This window comes from Podarcis liolepis (genome assembly GCF_965112155.1).
Source record: "Podarcis liolepis genome assembly, chromosome: 7".
Taxonomy (NCBI): Eukaryota; Metazoa; Chordata; class Lepidosauria; order Squamata; family Lacertidae; genus Podarcis; species Podarcis liolepis.
The window spans coordinates 64,312,367-64,333,560 of NC_139561.1; the positions used below are offsets into that span (position 1 = coordinate 64,312,367).

Here is a 21,194-nt window from a genome sequence, read left to right on the forward strand (position 1 = left end):
CTCCCACATCACAATGCCTACCCAGGGCTCTGAACACATTGCATCCCCATAGGTGCTTCTTGGTACTGAGGCGGAATATTTTAACTGAGAAATAAAGGACCTTGCTTGAACTTCCCTCAATCGGGGGGGGGGGCAGAAAAGAGGCAGCACAGTGCTTCCTGCACTCACAAGTACACACAGGTCTGTGATTAGGAGCAAGAGCAGCGCTATTTAAAAGGTTTTATAGGCTTGGATGGGAGATGGCTGCCTTCATCTGCCGCTGAGAACCTGCACGTCATCTCGGTGAGTCCAAGAGTGTCAATGGCCCTTTTGTCCCACTTCATACCACCAGTGCATAAATGAGAAAGAAATAGTCTGTGACCAGAACGCTGAGAAGACTGTACCTGCTTTGTAAAAGGACTTTTCTTCCCATAAAGTTGAATTTTGCTTGAAGAACCAACCGGCACCAGCCTCATAAAGCTGCCCAACTGGCGTAAAGACAACGGCCAGATAGGCCATACTTTTCTCCATTAATTGCTGAGTGAATGCCAACCACTCTGCCCTCACTTTGTAGGTTCGCAGTAGGGAGCTGCTACCCAACAGATCAGATGGATCTGGATCAGGGCTTGTGGCCATCCATGGACTGGCTGGACTCTAACTCCCATCAACAAGCATGGCCAAGGGGTTAGGGATGATGGGAATTGTAATCCAAGCCAACCCTGGAGGCTCTCCAGCCACCCGACCCAGAGACACACCACAGAAAATTCCTTATCAAAGCAAATTTCAAGGCAGACTAAAGATCAGTAACTAATATGTATTGCTTTGGGAGAGGCCCATCAATGGCTACTAGCCATGTCCAGAATCACTGGGACGTCGAATATTTGCTGCTATGGATGAACTGCAAAGGGTTGAGACCTCCATGCCCTGCTTGTGAACTCTTCGTAGGACATCTGGTTGGCCACTGCTGGAGACAAATACTGAACTAGAGGAACCTTTGATTTGACACAGTAGGGCTCTCCCTCCCTCTCCCTTCTGCTTCACAGGGATTACAGGAGGGAATGAGAGGAAAGGCGATGCTTGCTTCCAGCAGACACCCATTTGGTGAACAAGACCCACATGTCAGTAAGAACCAGGCATTTATTACAAGACAAAGCACTTTTATTTACTGAACTGTAAACACCAAGATATTAAGCCAAGGCCACAGCTTCAGGGGCTAATCCAGCCTCCAACTCATGAACATAATATTTACTGGCTGCATGCAAGAGCCTACATGCGGAGTAATACAGAGAAGCGAAAAACAAGCAAACATTTAACACTCCGGAGAGTACAGATCCCAATACTATATATTTGGCCCCGGAAATCCCTCTTCCTTGAAATGCAGTTGATTCAAAAGGGAGTCAATTCTTTTTAACAGCAAAATAGCTTGCACCCTCCCCCTCCTTGCCTGCCCCATCTCCCCGCACAGGGCCATCTAATGCCAGCAGCCACGTGGGAGCAGGCAGGCAAGCAAAGGAGACCTTGGTCATGCTCCAACTGGGGGTGTCATCACTCCAGTTAACAGAGTAAACTTCCTCCCCAGTTGTTTTAATCACATTTAAACTGTCCCTGCTTTTTTTAAAAAAATTGTAAGCCACCTTGGTGTTTTGTTTTGTTTTGTTTTGTCCAGAAAGGCAGGTACAAATTTATTAAATAAAGACATCAGCTACCATGTGGGAAGGATCCCAAAGGCTTGTATGTTGTTCAATACTGTTTCACTGTGATTTTATCAATGTACTTCAATGTTACGTGTAAGCTGCCTAGGAAGAATTTGTATCCTTAAAAATTGAATATTCAAATAAATAAATAAATAGGTAAATAAATAGTATCCTCAAGAAAAGAGCTCCAACAATGGCACAGTCCTGAGGTAATCAATAATTAGATGGCCAGAAGTCTATCCAGTATGCCCTTCATAAGTGCATTACTTAAGTCTACCCTGAAGCCTGATTAAGGTAGCAAAAGGACACCTTGGAAACAATCACTATACATAGTTAAAAACATTCCTTCCCTTCCACGCTAGAATGCCGCCAAAGTTCCTTTAGCATTTGTTTACTCTCCCCTCTAGAGGAAAACTAGCTTTTTCCACAGTGCATTAGAGTCAACTGAACAGCACTAACGTGCACTGGCATACATTTGTGCAATTGTTTCATGTTACTCTACGATATCACAGAGAGCTAGGACACATGCTTTATGAGACATCATATTTTGTTTTAAAACTTTGTGCAGCCATCTGGGAAGAGGTGCCCGACACATCCCATGCCCTACTGATTAAGAAGATCATCCATCTGCATGAAACAGGATGATAAAAAACTGCTTCAGGGAAAACATTTCCCCCCACCCGACCACAACGTGTTCTGAGCACTGCTCACTGCTCAGAGAGACATTGTTCCAAGGCAGCCATGCCATACAGGCTGGCCATTTCCAAACCCCGGTGCTGTTGGATCATCTCCAAACACGGCTGGCTAGCTCGGGCCAGCTCCACCAGGATGCCTTGGAAAGCACGGACAACTTCCAAGTCTACGGACGACGGCGCCACGCGGCCCAGCAAGGCCAGCAGCTCCTGAAGCCAGCCGGAGCGCAGGACGTCCTGCGGCAGCCACAGGAAGAGGGGCACGCAGCTAGCGAAAGCCTGCATGCCCAGAAACCACAACTCACGGATGGCTGGCCAGGCCGCCTTATAGGTTGGAGAAACGCTCATGGTCACCTTCTCCCCGTCGAGGTCAGTCTGGGCCACGTGGGCTTCTGCCAGGAAGCGGATGGCAGCATCAAAGAAGCCCTCAGATTCTGGAGTCCCCTGCAGACCTGAGTGAAAAAGAAAGGAGGAGAAAGGGAGGAAAAAAGAGAGATAGAGAGAGGTAATGTGGGCATTCACCAACAACATATGCTTCCTTGCAAGGTCTGGGAAGGTACAGGAAGCAGTGATGGTCACTGACTTGGATGGCTTCCGAAGAGGATTAGGCAAATTCATGGAGGAGAGTGCTATCAATGGATACCAGCCAGGATGGCTATACTCTGCTTCTACAGCTGGAGGCAGAAAATGGTTCTGAATACCAGCTGATGGAAGCTGCAGGAAGGGAGAGGGCTCTTGTGCTCGAATTCTGCTTGCTGGTTTCCCACAGGTGCCTGGTCGGCCTCTGTGTGGCTTGGATGCTGGACTACTGGCCAGATCCATCAGTCTCTTCTTAGGTTCTTATGGCATTGCCTTCCTACTACTTCCTCAGGTTGAAACCCCTCTAGGAATATTTTAACTTGAGCCAGGCCAGTACAAAGAAGAGACCTGAGTTTCCCCCCATGACCCCTTCCTTGGTCAGTTTTCAAAACTGTTTCCTGAATAGGCCCAGAAGTGGTACGCCACCCCCTCCCTTTTCAGGTGACACTAATCAGAACTGATTGCAGGAGTACATTCAGTGTCATAACAGGGTTCACCATTGTAAGATGCAGTCCCAGCCTTTTGCCTGGGAGGCCTGGGGCCAGACTCAGCCATGACTCTCACTGGCTGACCTCAGGACTAGCCAGTGACGCCGGGTATAGGAGGAGGAGGCTTCAGCTCCCCCAATATTGAGGGGGCCATCACCCCCTGACACTGCTGCGCACTCTCTGCACACCTCAGCCTCTGCCTAGCAGCCAGGCCAGGGGGGGGGATGAGCAAGCGCAGAGATAGCCCTCCGCACGTCCCGCCCCCACCCAGTACCCGCCGGGCAGCATCACCCCTGGGACAAGCTGCTCTTTTCCATCTTAATTTACCTCACAGTGCTGCTGCAAGGACAGAATGGGCTAGCACCTCCATGTGCATTATGCCTAGTTTTTCGGAGGAGGGAAAGATACAAACTTAATACTTAAAATAAGTACATTTTAATTAGCCCAACTGGGATGGCTGTGTGGGCTTTGGGCCACTTGCTGTGCTGAGTGATCAGCAGCTTATTCTGAGGGAACTGCCTCTGTGAGGCTTCTCTTGCTTGCACCCTCTCATCCCAGCTCTTTTCCTTCTCATTTGACTCCCCATATAATTAGAGCGCACTGTTTGTCAATTCCCAACTCGGGAGGGTAGTGGAGGAGGAAAAAGAGTGTCTCATGTTGGGCAACTCAAGAAAGAAAACGATACTATACGGAGTTGCCATGGAGATGGATGGTAATGAACCACTTGTCTGCCCACACAGGCCTAGCTTTCACTGAGCTAATAAGCCTGTGCCTGGGCTATACCACTTCAGGCTACTGCGGGGGTGCTCGCATGCTGTTCTATGCAAAAACAAAAAACCCAAAATAATCCCCACACAGTGAAAAACTAGTGCATCAGGGAGGAGGTTTGGCTAGAACCCTTCTCTTATGATGTGCTGGTTTTCTACATGAAAGGGTTTTGGCCTTTTGTTTTGTAAGGACAGCATTCAGGTCATGTGGGCACACACCTGCACTCTGAAGAGGTACAGCCTAGCAACAGATTTGCCGCTGAAGAAAAACTAGGGCATGGTTACATTTTGTTGACTTCCTACTCAGTTTTGGCAGTGGAAGCTGACAGCGCTATTTCTTGCCTGGGTAAGCAAACAGCCTCTTGGACATCATGAGTCCCAGTGTTGCCACATTGGCTGTCAGGCCGAGATGTTCTCTCTGTGGCAGCAGAGAAGGAAGGGACTTCAGCAATGTGTCCATCAAGGTCGCAAAGCAATCTTCTCGGCTGCAGGTGAGAGAGAAAGCAAAACACAAGATGCTTTTGGAGTTAATCATATCTGCAGTCCACCCTTCACCCATAGTACTCAAGGTTATGTGCATAAACTTATCTATTTTTGGTCCCACACCAGCTTGAGGGGTTTGGCTAGGACCCTATGAGCTTCATAACTTAGTGGGGATTTAAACCCTGGGTGAAGAATTAAACCATGATTTCCTCAGTCATGTGTGAATTCATTTGTTACATTTTTAGGTGTACATCTCTTACTAAAGAAATTCATTGAGCAAGAACTTGATGAATATTTAAAGTATTATATTCCATGCTCTTCATTTTGTATTGTATTACAAACATTATTATACATATTAAAATAATAACATATTTTTTAAAAATATGTGAATAAGAAGTCTGCATTTGGAAACAGAGGTTTGCCTCTGTAACATGTTAAGGTGTCGTTAACTCACTTGCATTCCTCCTCTACCCATTACCTGATTAAATCTGGAGCAGTCACAACCAAATTAAGGAAAATTTCACAACACGTCTGAAGGCTGGTTTCCACAGTAGTCGATGTAGTCAGGGCATCTGTATTTGAAACAAATATCTCCCACCGGTACAAGAAATATTGGCACAGGAGTACCGGCGCCCCCTCTGAAATGAGGATTCCACGGGGTCGATCCTCTGCAGTCAAGTGGCTTAAGCCAGGTAAGAGGAATCTGAAAGGGGACATGGAAGTGTTGGAACTAAGTTAAAGGCAGAGGGGTTTTTTTCCATTTATTTAACGCATTTATATACCCAAGCTCTTAAGACAAAAAAAGTCCCTCGAGCAGCTTACAAAAACCACTAACTAGATAGTCCATGGCCTCAAGCTTCTGACAGCAAAGTTTAACAAGGAAGTTGTTACGACCATGGTGAAATTAAAATGCATTTCAACCTGGAATATGGATTTTCTATAGTAAAAAACCCAAGCCAGTTACAAAAGATTTGCTACTGAAGAGCTGCCACCTTAGGTCAGCTCAACAGCAAGCCCAATGCCATACCCTAGCACTGGCTACTGCTGAATATATTCAAAAAAAGGCCCAACAATTTTTGCACAAAGTAATGAGACCCTGCTGCACCTTCTGCCAATCTGACCAATAACGGAGCCTCTCCCATTATATTTGCAAAACATGACTAGGGGTGGGAAATTAAATATCAAAGTAAGATCTGAAATGTTCAGACTGCTTATTATAATGGGGTCTGGGCATTTTGTCTTGTTTATCCCATAAAGTTTGTTTCTTGAAAGCATTTGTACCCAATCTTTCCTAAGTCTTTCTTTTCTTTTCCGGGCAGCCCACAATGATTAACACATAATAACAGACCGCAGGAGGACAGGTTTATAAAGTTAGCCTTAGATACCCCTGGCTCCTTTCTTACACTAGTCAAAGTCCTGATTATTTTTTTAAGGAGGAAATTATGTAAGTCCTAACACAATGAAGGGAGAAGTAGTTGCATAGAACTGGGACAACTACCAGAGGCACCGCTCCATACCCCTGCCTTGCCACCTAAGCAGATGGCAGGTAGGTGTACTGTAGCTCGTGACACTGCAGCAGCTAGGCAGTATTACACTACACATTATATCCTTATTGTAAAATGCAGGAGAGCGAACCGGCTCCAAACAATTCAAACATTCTTAGAAGAGTACAGCCATACAAGGGAGCTCAGGAACCTGGTTAAAGGTTGTAGGTCACCCAGGATGGAGGCCAATTTTGGAGGAGGGGACTGGGTATGCAGTGACTGTTGGGAATCACATACACTCCAGCAAGACCTGTTTTAACAGTCTGGGAACATGACAAGGCTGCACATGGTTGGGTCTTCTCTCCCCTCCTTTGATGCTAATTGGTAGGGACTCCGTGCCCAATCCTTAACAGAGCCAGGACAACATCCTACCTTTGGTTCTCAAGTGACACAGCTGACCGCAGCTGAAGGGCTGGTTTCAACTCAAGAAGCTTATTGGTGGTCTGGCCTTCCCACAGCTTTTATTACTGGTCCCACTAGAGTGGGAGTTGGTGATCATTGGGACTGATAGGATAGAAGGGAGGATAATCAACAGCAGGTGAGGCCAGAGCCAACTAATTCCAGGTTTGCCCCCTGCTGAAGTATATATGGCGTGACAGCACTGAGGCTAAGAAGGAGGAAGCCGACAACCAGTGCTGTTAAGTAAGAAGGCAGGCAGGCAGGACTGGCTATGGGGCAGGCTGAAGTTGGTGGGGCAGTGCCCCATTTGCCTTAATGAACCAGCCTTTGTTGCTTAAAAGATGGGAACAAAGGAACTTGATGGAACTTTGCATATTTAAAATCAAGGTGGATTTGCATCCTGGAAGCTGTTCCTACATGGCTCCTGATCCTACATATCCAACAAAACCAACCTCAGAGCTGAGAGACTGGTGAAAAGAGGAAGAAAGAAAAGGAAAGGAAAGGAAAGAAAAGAAAAGAAGAAAAGCAAGCAGAGAGAGTGAACTCAAAGTAAACTGAATCACAGGAGTCAATATTGATGGGTTGATTTTTCCAGACCCAAGCTTGTAATGCCATTCCACATCAGGAAGGTTGCAAAGAGTTCTCCAGGGAACACAGATGACTCACTTGGGAACCTTTGTGCTATAGTCAGGCGCCCACGAACAAATGCTGCTCCCACATGGTCTCAGGATTAGAAACCATCAGTAAGAGCTGTTGCATAAGCCTTTCTAGTGTTCATCATGCCATTGCTGATGGGTGGCCAGAAGCTGCCTTAGATAGACAAGAATGCTTGGCAAGTAAGCAGCTTACCCTCAACAGCATCCTGGTCCAGGGTAGAGGGGAAGGGGGCAGCACTACTGAAGGAGTCCTGCTAACTGCTAAGTTTTATACACGCTAATTGCAACAACAATAAATCTACTGCTATCAAATACTTGGGCTTCCAATTACCATCACTTCTGTCTTGCCTGGAATTCAGCCTCAGTTTCCCTGCTTGTATCCAACTGATCACAGCCACTGCTGTTGCTCTTGGTTGCCTAGCTAAAATATGCAGCACTGGGAGTCACCAACACTCTCCCCCACAGTTTCATGTAAATGTTTAAAAAAGAGCCCTGGTGGCAATATAAGACCCCTGTAAAAACTCTACACCTCTTATCTCCGGAGGAGAGTAAGCTGCCACCCCAAGATGGAATCTAGCCCAAGTCATTTCCACACTGATAACTAAGATGACAAAAGAAAAGCTTCATATTATGCTTTAGTTGAGATTCTTGCATTGCAGGCGGTTGGACCAGATGACTCTTATGGTCCCTTCCAAGTCTACAATTCTATTCTGTGAAGAACGTTTCCAAAAATGTAGCAGCGCAGAATTTTATCAGTGTATCAGCGAGGCAGAGGTTTGCCTAAGGCCCCTCAAGGACTTTAATGTCCAAGCTGAAACTCCAGCCAGAATGTTCCTGATCCTCAGCTCATCATTAGAAGTGTTTAAGCAGAATAAACCTAAAGTGGTTCTGATTCCCAAACTGGAATCTAGAAGGCATAAAGCAGCAAAACAACATATTTCAACACTCAACGCTGTAATTTACCTTATAGCATCTCCTTGCCAAACAGGAGGCTGGATGCTGCTTTGCCCAGCCTGCTCTGCCTCCTGCTGCAAACTACTTCTGACTCTCTTCTCCTCCTCAAACCGCATCTTGGCATAGTAGATGAGGAAAGGCAGAAGGTCACAGATCTCTTGCTTGAGGGAAGATGTCTCTTCAGCCAGCCAGGCCCCAAGGATTCGAACAGAGGCAAAGATGAAAGGGTCGTCCAGCTTCTTTCGCCCTACCTGTGGGACAGAGAAAGCAGTCACAAACATGTTGTAAATCAGTGAGGCTGGGATGAGTGACATTGTGAGCCAGACAAAGGAAAGTGAGCATGTACCATCTGTTAAATCCAAGCTGATAAGCCGCAGAGCCTGCAGGACCACAAGCACTTCAGCTACTTGGCCAAAACAGCAATCTGGGGAAACAGTAGATTCTTTCCACCTTTTCTACCATCCTTGATGGATTTCAAAGGCCTTGATTGGCTCCCAGTTCAGTCTTCCCTACATAAACAAAAGTTAAGGCAGCCCCCATTTCAGAGCTCTATGCCCTGCTGTGTTATTCAGAACTTCCACATTTTCATTTAGTCCAGGGATGCCATTTCTATCTCCCCCTTTCCTCCTCTGCTCCTTGTCCTGTACTATGGTTCATTTCCCTCAATACTAGTTTGGGCTTCCTACCCACAAGAATTGCCTCACTTGGACACCAGATGACTCCTACCAACCTGGCACAGTTGACAGCCTCGGACCCTCATAAAGGTAAGACTGTTAACTGCTTCCCGAACTCCTGAGAGAGGCAGCCTTATAAGATTGGAAGATTTTGGGAGTCTTACTATACCTGTCTCAAGTAGTGTATGACAGCCCCGAAGGCTTCCTCCAGGATCCCCACCAACTGCACTTTCTGCGCCTCCAGCAGCAAAGAACCTTTCTCTTTTGTGCACTCCACAATTGCCGTCTCCATCAGAACGTAGCAAGCAGCCATCAGCTCCTGCTTCTTGTCCACCTCTGCCAGATCCAGCTCCTCCAGAGTCAGGCGGACTTCGACACATGCCAGGTTGGACAGCAAGGCAAAGAACTTGCTGCCAGCACCCCCTCCTTGGATCCACTCTGAGCCACAGGCTTGTGACAGGCAGGCTGCCAGCTTCAAGGCAGGGTCCCGCTGGGAAGTGCTCAGCTTGCTGGTCAGGATGCTAGCCAGGCCTCGGTAGAGGGGCAGGAGGCATTCGGTGTTGGGCGAGAGAAGGGGAGGGATGAAGCGGGGCAGCACTTCACACAGCTGGAATTTGGTCATGTCTTCAGCCTTCTGGAATTCTAGACTAAGTACGTTCAGCACCCCCATGAGGTCAACAGTGGCTCTCTGCCAGCACTTTGCTTCAGCTGCGATCAGAAGCCCCACAAGCAGCTTAAAGGCCTGATCAAAGCCATAGCCATGCTTCACATAAGCCCTGCACAGTGCTGGGACAGTGCCCCTGTTCACCAACTCTCTGGGACCCTTTGGAGTGGCCATGATAGCCCTGAGGCACTGATAAGCATCATCAATCATGGCATTGCAAGAAGCATCTCCTGGCTTGCAAGTTGAAATCACATCATTGAAAACCGGGATTTTGTTAAGGACCTGGGGATGCCGAGCCAAATCTGGATCGGTGCAGAAGCAGGCCAACAGGGTGAGGCCCAGGGCTTGGAATGTGTGCTGTGTGCAGCCCTCAGGGGCATCCTTAGACGTCAGAAGCCTGTTTGGGAATGTGAAACCAACCGCGTCAAAGATCCTCCGGCGGGTTTTGGAATTGATTTCTCCAGCTTTTGCTGCTTTGGTCACCTGAAGGATAAAATCAGGAGGCATCAGAAGCGTGCAGTTTTGTGACATGGCTTGACTGAGCTAGCCATTTCCCTTCCTCAGCTATAATTGCTTACTAGGCCTCCCCCTCCCTAAGTTCCTCTTGCATGCCACAGACATGGAAGGCTTTGCTCTTTCCTTGTTACAAGGATCTGTGTCCACCTTTAGTCTACAGGACAAGAGTGGATGCTATTATCTAACCCAAGTCCTTATCTTAAGCAATTACTAGTAATTATGACTCCCATTTTACAGGTAGAAAACTACTGATCACCCAGCCAGCCAGCCAGCTACCATGAATAGCTGGATTCAAAAAGCTTATCTTCATTCCCAAATTTGCTTCCAAAGCAGTCTATTCCTGCCAGTGCAAGGCCATATTCTTACCAGAAGCAGAGCAGCAAACTGTTCACTATCGTTGCTTGCATCTCTAAGCACATTGAGGCATCTCTCCAGTGTAGGATTCTTGCTGCTCTCACCATCATCAGGGACAATTCCCGAATTTGAAGCCATGATATCAGCTCTGTACGTAAAGACCACCATTGTTTTCATACAACAGGATAGACAAAAGATCACCTATCACAGTGACACTGGATAGACCAAGTTCCCCTACAGCAGTGGCTGCTGGCAAAGACACATTGCTCATGCCTAGAACTAATTGGCTAACAACAGGGAAGAACCCAAAACTACTGAGCTTTCAGGATTACCAAGTTTTAAGGCAGCTAACGGTAGTACAGTGTAGTAGTTAAGAAAGACTGAGCTATGAAGCTTGATGCTTACTGGGATACTGCAGTAAGATCAGTAAAAGTGATGGGCAAGCTTCCTGAAAAAGCGTCTTGCCTTGATGCTTTTGCAGCAATAGGCAGCTGTGGTAACGTGCACATTCTTAGCAGGCAATGATATCTAATAGGCCTAACTAGCACTCCAAATGAAGTCACTTTAGATCTGGGGTTGCCAGCATGCATGCAATGGAACCCTTGAGGCCATCGCTTTCACATCGCATTCACAAAAAATCCAAGACCCCACCCTCTCGCACTGCAACCTTTGTCCCAAGACAGAGTATGGGCAATTACCTTTTCCTCTTAGAAAGGTAGAGTTGAATGAAGAATCGAGACAAAGTGATGCTCTTTCACCTCTATATGATTCTTAAGGTTCAGAACAGCACCTGGCCAGGTGAACAGAAAGCAGAGTGATGAAAATGGGGGGGGGGCAGAGTCAAGGGAAGAAGGGGGAGTGCTGCAGGAGTCAGGTAGGGTGGGGATATAGAGCAGGCACCTGTTTTTGTGGTGCTTGCAAGCACCAGATCTGTGGTTTCTACTGTGCCAATGCAAACTTTAACTTGATGGTGGTTGGGGGGACTCTGAGCAAAGCAATGCAAATTCAAGATATGTTGCAGTTTTGCCTGATTTGACTTTACCCACACCCTATGTAAAAACAAATAACCTGTGTGCACGCTTGCTCTCTTTTATGTAGGGACCTCCAGGGGAGGGGAGAAAGAATGCAACTAGAAGAGGTGGTATCCATTCAAAATTGCAAATGTGCCGGTGGGCTCAAAAAGGTAGGCAATGTCAGCTTTAGACCATGCCCAAAATAGCGACGAGGAACCTATGGTCTGTCACATGTTGCTGGGACTCCAACGCTCACCATCTTCAAGTGCCAGTAAAGGCAAACAGGGAGGACACCCATCTTTGGGTTAGGACAGTCAGCTTTCCATAGTTATCTACTCTTGCCAAGTGCCAGGGTAGATTCTCTCAGAGGGTTTTTTAAAATGGCAATTGCTCTGAAATATTCATCTTCTCTCTCATGTGCGTGTAGGTTTAAGAAGGCAGTTTAAAAACCCTAAAGTACTCAAAAAGCAAGGCTGTGGTATTTGGAAAGAGACACCAGAAACTCTAACTGTAAACAGATGAGTAACTGATTGACCTAAGAGGTGAATTTAAATGCCTAGAAATTCAGAATTCAGTTTAATGATACATTTTCTTGGGAAATCTGTAGAGAGGTTTCAGCTTCTACAACTTTGGACACCATATTAAACTGTTGTATAGAAAGGGGTGTTCTAATAGACCCTGCTTTAAAGTGGTTTCAAAACAAGGTAATGACTCAGAATTTTTTATAGGGCTGATTTTGTATAGGGCTGAAGTATCTATTGTCGACTGAAGAGTGGCTCCCTGCAAGGATTAATGAAAGGCAATTTCTGTGTTGCTAGGAAATGTGTGCACTTTAATTTTTAACCTCTATAAAAAATGTTATGCTCTTTATTTGTTAGTACTGCTATGGAAAGGGTGCTGGTTATATCATTGCTAATAATTGATTGCATTGGAAATGTTTATCCAAGCTGGTTCTGGCTGATATAGTTCAGCTCACTGATGTTAACTGATACATGTGTTTGATCATTTATTTTATAATTAGTTTAGAATGTTATAATATCCACATCATCAGAAGTGATCTATTTATTTGGATTGGCATATTCTGTTTTGAAATGAGTTAGCAGTTAGACTGTTATAGTAATGATGCATTGTTCTGTGTTTTTTGCTGTCACATTGGGAGCTGCTTTGGGCAAATGTGTGCAGAAGCAACATACACAATGGAATAATAAATAAAGTACGGGACTGGGATGTTTCCCAAATGTTGAAGCTGGAATCTTTACAGAACAGTTTCTTGAAGAAATTGTTGGCTCTGCCCTACTACTCCTAATTCATTCAGAAACACAACTTTCTTCAATCTCATCCAGTAACCATAACGCTATAATTTATTGTTATAATTATGGACAATTCTTCAGATAGATTTAACAGGCTTTTAGTGTCGGCAGCTTCAGCTCTCTGGAACCGATGACCAGCTGAAATCACACAGATGAAGTCATACAGATGCCTAGCATGGGGCTGTGTAGGTGCCTTCTGAAGACATTTTTGTTTAGGAAGGCTTTCCCCAAGGTGTAACCCAGTCATTTATGAAAGATAAATTTTATACCTGGTAAAAGGTTTCTGCTGTTTTTAAGTTTATGTTTCTGTGTTTCGTTCTGTTTTTACGCTTTATGTCATGACACAGTCTATAAATTTGTTTACTAAAAATAAAATCTGTCTAAATTGATACTGAATTGCAAGGACTGGGTTTCCAGATATCAGAAGATACTCAGATTTTAATGTTTCTGCATACACTTTAGTCACCTCAACAGAGATGTCAATCTCATCTGATAAAATTAATGCTCTAAGGTAATGAATGACCATGGTAGAGTAAAAAAATGACCATGGTAGAGTTGCCAGTTTAGTTAAGTCTTACGTCTGCTAAACTCAGGCAAAGCTTTTCTGGCTCAGTGTAGATGCTTTCATGCAATCACTACTTTTAATTCTGTTCTTTATGCCTGGAATCCTGTTTTAAGGTTTCTAGATACTATTTTATTGGGATTACACACAAACAAAACCATCCTAGAAAACATTGTCTATTGCCAGATATCATCATCATTAATTACTTGCTTTCACTAGAAAGTCCAAGGCAGGGTTCCACTAATGTAAAGTGCAACATTAAAAGAGTTTATAACAATTTACTATCATAACTAGAGCAGGCCCTAGAAATATAGGGATGTGGTCAACTAAGTCCTGCTCAAAGTAGATCCAGTGAAATTAAATTAGCCATTTCTATTAACTTCAATAGGTCTGTTCTGAGTAGTAAAAGACTGAATACGACACATTTTGTTGTTGTAGTTTTTGGACAACAACAACAACAATAGTTTATTCTAGAGAATATTTGGAGAATATTCTCAAGAATATTCTCAATTAATGAGGTTTGCACATTTAAAGCAGCTGTGTAGACACAGAATTTACAGTTTTTGGAGAATATTCTCCGGAGAATATTCTCATCTCACATCACTATGGACAAGGATAACTTACATTTGTTGATTTCAATGGGTCTACTCTGAGTAGGACTCTGCCAACTAGAATGTCAAAGGCCAGGGTAAAGAGCTATATCGTCAGCATTCCAAGATTTATATTGTGTCTTTTTTATGTTTGGATCTTTGCAGCAGTGAGTGCAAATAGTGCTTTCAGAGATAGCTATAAATTGTCATGATAATGCCACGATTTGATGATAGTTTTATTATTTTACTGCATTTTCATCCCTTGTTTTTACTGTTTGTTTTTCTTGCTTTTTAAATAATTGATTCTGGCTCTCATTAAATATTTTTAGTACCTGCATTGGCAAACATGATTTACTGTTCACTCTTCAGCCTGTCTGAATTTCTGCAAAGGCCTTTGGTGATAAGCAATAAAAGTTTAATTTGGCTGACTCTCATCAGCCCTGGTCAGTCATAAAGAATGATGGAAATTTTACTCCAGCAACATCTGCAGAGCCAAAGGTACCACATCTCTACCCTGATACACACACACACACACACACACACACACACATAAAGATTCTGCAGTAGATTATATGGCAAACAAGTCAATTTTTGTAAACACCTTTGAGTTTATTTGGTTGGTCCCCCCACCAAGTGGTTTATTTATTTTTGTTTAATAAAATTCATATATGTGGCAATAAGGCACTATATAAACCACAAAGTTACATAAAATAGACAAAGATTAGGTATTTAGACCATGAATGTTTCAAAACTACACACCACCAAAACCCCACCCAAATTTAAAACAAATTTCACGTGGGGGCAGTTTTTTGCTTGCAATCCAGATTTCCTGGTTATTTTTGAAGACTTGGCTGTACCTCGGTGAAGAAAAGAGAACAAAAAGTCTTGTGACACTTTAACATACCAACAGATTGTTTAAGTGGTAATAGTGACATCTGCTCATCAGTAACAATGTAGCACAAGACTTGGCGGTCACATTATGTCTGCCCCCAGTCCTGCTCCCTAAAAGACAGAAATGAATGCATGCGTCTTCTTGTGTGAAAAATAAATGAATTTTTCATTAGCTGCCCTGCAGACATTAACTGCAGTGGGCTACAAATGATAAAATTTACAATATTATTTTTCCCATCCCACAGATGGGGTGTGTATACATATCCTGTAAGCCAAAATACTCATTCAGGGCTGGAAGTGGGGGGTGTAAGAAGGAAAACCAATGACAAATCTGTAACATTGTCCACTGTTAGTATACCCAAATTGCAGATTGGGATGGGTGGGGAGGCAGGAAAATGGCTTACAACGATCCATTACTGTGATCTATGATTAGACCAATATACCAAGGATTCTGAGGCAGGGACCCCTGTCCTAATAACACCGCACTCCTACTATTCTAACATCTGTGGAGATTCATTACATTTATATCCCTTCTTTTCTCCAGGGTGACATGGTTTTTCCCACCCTCCCATTTCATCCTCACAACAATCTTGTAATTAACATATTTCTATTCGCCCTTGCAGAACAAGTCCTCAGAAAGCCTAAAAATAAAAAATGTTTTTAAAAAAACAACTTGTCAAACACAGGCAGCAATAAGATTTATAAAAAGCTTGGAAAAATAAGGGGACTACTTAAAAGCCACAATAGATTGGGGAAGGGGGGGGAGGCAATTTCACAAATACAGTGCCACCACTGAAAAGGCATTCTCCCTGATACAGACATCAGGCTACTGGCCTGTTTGACCATAGTGATTGACCAGAATGCAGGACAGCTCTTAGCATCTGAGCAGGTTCATATAGGAGTACTTGGTCTGTCAAATGCAATCCTTATCTGGATTTATGCCCCGGAGAAATCAACAGGGCATACTTCTAGGAAGGTGTACATACATACAACTATGTGCAAGTTGAACCTTGAACAAGTAACCATCTGTCTGCATTATCTGCAATTGTTTTGTGAATTACCATTGCCAATTATGTAATTATCAGCATATCTGTACTTTCTGCATTTCATTTCTCTCCGATCACACTGTGCACAATTCCTTCCTTAAACCATGTGGATATATACCTGAATTTCAGATATGCATCTAATAAAGTAGTCTTGCATCTAATAAAGTAGACTGCAGTCCACAAACACTTACGCCATAAGTGTTAGTCTTTGCCACAAGGTGTCACAAGACTCTGCTATTTTTACTGCAACAGACTAACATGGCTAACCGTCTGGAAACGGGTAACCAACGCAACCGGTGAAAAATCGGCGAGATAAGATAAAACTACCTAGCCCCTACAAGCATTCTGCTTCAGCTGAACTTTCTGGACAAAAAGCCCTCAGGAATTAACATGAAATAGCCTAGTCTCAGAGGAGCTAGCTAAAAAGCTTTCACTAGGCCAGTCGCTGAGTGGGGATTTGCACCTGGGTCCAAAAATATTTCACCACTTACCCTGGGTGCAGGTCCAAAAATATTTCACCACTTACCCTTCCAAGGTTGCTCACAACATATTAAAGCAATAAAATGTTTGCAAGCATAAAACATTTTCTGCAAACGCATCTAAAAAAATACTAAGAGCAGCCGCTGCAGAAGCAGCACCACCAGAATAAAACAGATGGATGCTGCATTCCTAACCCCGCTTACTTTAGCGACAGCCGCACAGAATTCAGTGGGACTTACCGCCAAGCAAATCCCGCTAGGATCGCAGCTCTAGGCTCGTGCAAAAGCTGACCGGAAGTCTTCCCCAGGACACCAAACGGGAGATGCGAAATGCCACTAAAGGAAGAGCCTGCGCGCGTGGCGCATGCTAGAACGCGCAGGCTCTGCCAGAGGTGCATTTGCTCCCTCCTTAATAGCGCACCCACAGACACCCACCCAAGCCCTCAGCCTCCGCATACGTGACGCACTTCGCTTTTGCTCTCGTTAGAGAGCACCCCCCTCATCTCCACCCCCCTCATCTCCGCAAACACCGACACTCACCTTTTCCTCCAAGCAGGATCCGTCACTGGCGCAAGAAAAACACTATATTACATCCCCTTCCCTTCTTACCTCCGTCTCACCTCCTCTCAGCCCCCGCACTCACTAGCCTCACCAGCCCACGCACGCGCTCCTTAACCAATCAACCTCCCCCTTACTACCCCTTTCGCCAATAGCGCTTCGAGTTCATAAGACGTGCCCTAAGAAGCCACCGCCTCCATGTCAGATATGGGCATTTTCCACCTCCTCCACAAACCCCCTCTCTTTAAAAAAAACAAACCGTGGTGGTTGGGGGGCCGAAACACATTGTCCCTCGCGAAAACCTCGCAATCGTAGCAACGGCGCGCGGTCTTTTTCCGTTTCCGGCCAACCCAGCCCTGATTGGCTGGCCGGCCTGGCCTGCAAGGCGTACCTTTTTGTATTTCCGGGAGAGAGAGAGAGAGAGAGAGAGAGAGAGAGAGAGAGAGAGATGGGGGCGGGGCTAGGCAGAGTCGAGTGAGGTGCTGCTGCTGCTCTAGGAATGTCGCGCTGACGTGTAAGCGTCTGTAGGCGCGTGCTGAATAGCCTCCGACACTGAGGTGTGTTGTGGTGTGTTTTTTTTGGCGGGGGGGGCTGCTGCTGGTGAGGGAGCCTGAGGCCTACGTGGTTACCATGGTGAACGCGAGGCCTGCCGCCCAGACCTCCACCCTGAGGGGGGATGCTGACAGGGTGACGCCCCCTCCCCTTACCTGAGCCTGTCAAGACTACGACGCCCCCGCTCCGCTGCCCCTCACAACCTCCCCTCCATTCCCAGTCGCGCGGCCTGCGGACCCTTCGCCACCCTCAGCGGGCAACTGAAGAGGACTCTCTCTCCGCGTCCGCCATGCACCTCTGGTAAGTGCCGCTCTTAACTGCGTTTCCTGAAAGTAGGGCGGGTGGAGAACGGCGGAGACCGAGGTGGGGCCTCCCGCCTTGTCCGTCCTTTCCTGTGACAGGCATGGTCAGCGCGGAGGGAAGGGGTCCTGGCTGCCTGGACGGCGCCGAGTGCGCTGCAGTGGGGGGTGGAAGCGACGCAAGGGAGATCCTGTAACTAGATGACGCTGGAGGCTTTTGGAGCAGCTGGGCTCCACTCAAGAGTGGCGGTTTCCGTCCTGAACAGCGAAATCAAACTTTTGTTGGGGCTGTAGGAAGTGCAGCTTCGGTTTAAATCCTTTAAGCAGAGAGAGAGGGGGGGACCTGCAACCTTACCAGTGCAAAGCAGGTACTCTTGAATTAAAGCCTCTTCCTGCAAATAGAAATAAAAGTGGCACGGGGAGGGATTTGTGGCCTGAAGATGGACAAAATAGTGCCAATAAGTGGACGAAACAATGCTCAGGCGTTGGCAAACCGTAGCTTATTTTTGTAGCAAGCCTTTGTAGGTGTGCCAGTGAGTGTGGCAATCTAGTTTTAAGGACCCTCTCCTAGCCCAAACCCTCAGATAACCCCAGGATGAGCAGCTTGAAGTGAAAAGGACTTGATTCTAGGCTTGGGCAAAGATTTGGTTTGTTGGTCCTCTCCGTACAAAAGTATCAAATTGTCTTCCTGCAAGTTGTTTGCATTAGGTATTATCTTCCTGCTGAGTTCTCTGGCAGGGTGTGTGTTTTAAATAAATTCTGTAATCTTTTGTTCTTGTATTTTAAAAACTTCCATGATTCTCCAGAGGAGGAGGAAATCAACCTGATTTATTCTTATTTGTGAGCCTGCTCATGCCCCATAAAATTTTTGGGGGTAGAGATTAGTAACCCTATGGGTATCAGTGGGATGCATTTTATTTATGTATGTCTTGAGGATGCATACTCTTCATGCTAGTTTGGAAGCTTTTGTGTATATAAATGCTAAGGAATCCTCCAGTGCTAATTTTGTACCAGTTAATTCTACTTTGAATCTCTTTTCTCTTAGCCCAGTAGTTCCTATACTGTTTACTGGGATTGGTGTGAACCTAAAGTAGCCACCCAGAAAGGAGATTGTCCATTATATCTCTGCATTTTACTGGTGCTTTGATTTTGCCTCCTTCCAATCAGCTTCAGTTGGAGACAGGTATTTCTTCATGTTGAGAAAGGATGGGATCATTTCTCATGTAAACACATATCAAAATGACCCACCAAAGCTGTCTGTTGTGTGACTATATGGGTTATTACTCTGGTCTTGCCATTTTCCCATCTGGAGGCTCATGCAGAACTCTGACTTGCAGACACATAGGAGATGGACATCTAAAGGATGGTAATTTTCATTCTAACTGTGAAAGTAGAAATTTTGAGATAAAAATGTGGCTCCAGTTTTAATTCTGAGGAAAAAGTCAACCTCAGGTGGCAAAAATTTGGAAAATACTATCTTAGCCTATAAATAAATAAATAAAGTTAGGAAGAATTGAGGAACCTGGTTAGCCACAGAAATCTTGTTTTTGTTTTGAAAACACCTCGTGAATTCAAATGTTTCTTCTAATGCTGTTAAGTACTGTATCTTATCTTTTGCAGCTCTAGTTAATCTGCTTGATCAAGAACATTGTTGCAAAATAGAATATTTAGCTATACAAAGTAGCAAATATATCCAGATTGAGTCAAGTGATCTACAGTGTGTCTAGTAGACTTTTAGACATTGAGTGAAAGTTTTAAAAGCATGCATATAGTGGGAAGAACAGCTTTTAATACATGCACTTAAGTTGAATGGTTGAAATCTTATTTGTGTTGGAGAATGGAGAATGAAAGTACCTTAAAAAGTATAAAGAAAGTATTACCGGTATATTCTACTGAATATGAATAAGTTGTAAATTCTGTAGGAATGCATTAGATTTTGAAAGCTCACTGAGAAGAAATACCTTGTTAATAAGCTGTTTGAAATGCCATTCAGTAAGTGCATTTAATAGCCTCTTTGATTTAGCACTGAGTATAGTGGTTTGTGTCAAGGAACCCTTGGGGAGCACATAGTGATATAGAAGGCTGTGCTTAATTTGCACTTTTTAGGGGCAGCTAATTAATGTGTGTGTCATTTGTAAATCAGATGGAGGCAAAGCTGTAGCTACTAGGATCCTCATATAATCTTGGAGCCAAACTATACAATGTGTTAAATGTGTGAAAGCATTTAATGTACGGTACTTGTTTCTTTCCCCCTTTTTTATGCATCGCTGTTAGGGCTTACATGACAAGCTACAACTGTCAAAATTCTCTCTTCTACACAACTATTAAAGTTGGAGGAGCCCTGTCCACTTTTTCATCTTGCCACTCCAGTCATGGTCCCAATGAACTTAAGCTGCTATTTGCTCCAGAAGTGAAGCTGCTTTGGTGTCAATGTCAGCTTTCCTTTGGGGGCAACTTTAATTGAGAAAACAGTGCAGAGTGAAAGGGCTAAATTCATGAAGGCATTTAACATACAGTATTGTCTAGTTTGGCACTTTGAAGTGCCAACAGGAAAATGTTTCTTTGGGTTCTTTTTGCAGTTTTATTCCTCTTTGGCACATTTTTTACCATCACATTACACCCTTTTCTCCATTGTATTGAGAACCAGACACGGAAATAAAATAAACCTAGCTGGATGACTTAGTTAGTCATAGCAGAAGCTGGTGTTTAAACTTTCATTCAATGCTCAAAGTTCCTTGGACATTTGTTCACAATTCATAATTGCTATTGCCTACTTCGTCCAATTTTTTTTGTAAGAACTCCTTATTATAGCAGTTGAATAACCTGCTTCACAGCTTCTTGATTAGAAAGCTATTCATTGTTCTGTGGAAATGGACTTTCAGGCCTGTAGCTGACAGAATTGAACTTTGAGCTGTTCCTGACTCCTCAAATGGTGTTGTTAAAGACTTGCACAACAGCAGGAATTTAATTTAATTTGTCATCCTGCATAGGTGTTCAGAGCAAAACATGAGATTAGATGCTACTAATAGGCTGATCTCAGCATCAGCCCAGTGGTACAGAGTGACTGGGCAGGTGGCTGACACAATTTAATTGGTGCTAGCCATGCTGGTCCTGCCCACCTAACAGTTCGAAGGCACGCAGTACAAGTAGATAAATAGGTACCGCACCGGCGGAAAGGTAAATGGCATTTCCGTGTGCTGCTCTGGTTCGCCAGAAGCGGCTTAGTCATGTTGGCCACATGACCCGGAAGCTGTCTGCGGACAAACGCCGGCTCCCTTGGCCTATAGAGCAAGATGAGTTCGCAACCCCAGAGTCGTCCGCGACTGGACCTTAATGGTCAGGGGTACCTTTACCTTTACCTTAGCCATGCTGGATGTAGTGTAAGTCAGGCTGTCATGCTTCTTCCAGAGTTGCTGGCCCCCAATATAACCTGGAAATATGCCCTTAGAAT

At 44.7% G+C, this 21,194-nt stretch overlaps 2 protein-coding genes across 6 annotated transcripts in view; one reads left to right on the top strand and one right to left on the bottom strand.

Moving 5' to 3' along the window:
- Positions 1-1,115: 1,115 nt before the first annotated feature.
- NCDN (neurochondrin) lies at positions 1,116-17,259 on the bottom strand. 5 transcript variants are annotated; one of them, XM_083511793.1, is made up of 8 exons: positions 17,152-17,259; positions 11,142-11,233; positions 10,456-10,591; positions 9,079-10,056; positions 8,245-8,486; positions 5,161-5,385; positions 4,542-4,684; positions 1,116-2,817 (listed from the first exon to the last, which is right to left on the bottom strand). In XM_083511793.1, exons 3-8 carry the CDS (start codon positions 10,579-10,581, stop codon positions 2,381-2,383), a joined length of 2,151 nt encoding a protein of 716 aa, XP_083367919.1. In that variant the 5' UTR covers positions 10,582-10,591; positions 11,142-11,233; positions 17,152-17,259; the 3' UTR covers positions 1,116-2,380. The 5 variants fall into 5 exon arrangements, with proteins under 5 accessions (XP_083367919.1, XP_083367918.1, XP_083367921.1 ...); XM_083511792.1 differs by having other exon boundaries at positions 16,875-17,156; XM_083511795.1 differs by lacking the exon at positions 17,152-17,259 and adding an exon at positions 16,944-17,145.
- A 17-nt stretch (positions 17,260-17,276) lies between these two features.
- KIAA0319L (KIAA0319 like) overlaps positions 17,277-21,194 on the top strand; it is a 56,935-nt gene continuing 53,017 nt past the window's right edge. Inside the window, exon 1 of the mRNA XM_083511758.1 lies at positions 17,277-17,744. The gene's annotated coding sequence lies outside the window, so the exon portion shown is untranslated. The remainder of the gene's footprint in view (positions 17,745-21,194) is intronic.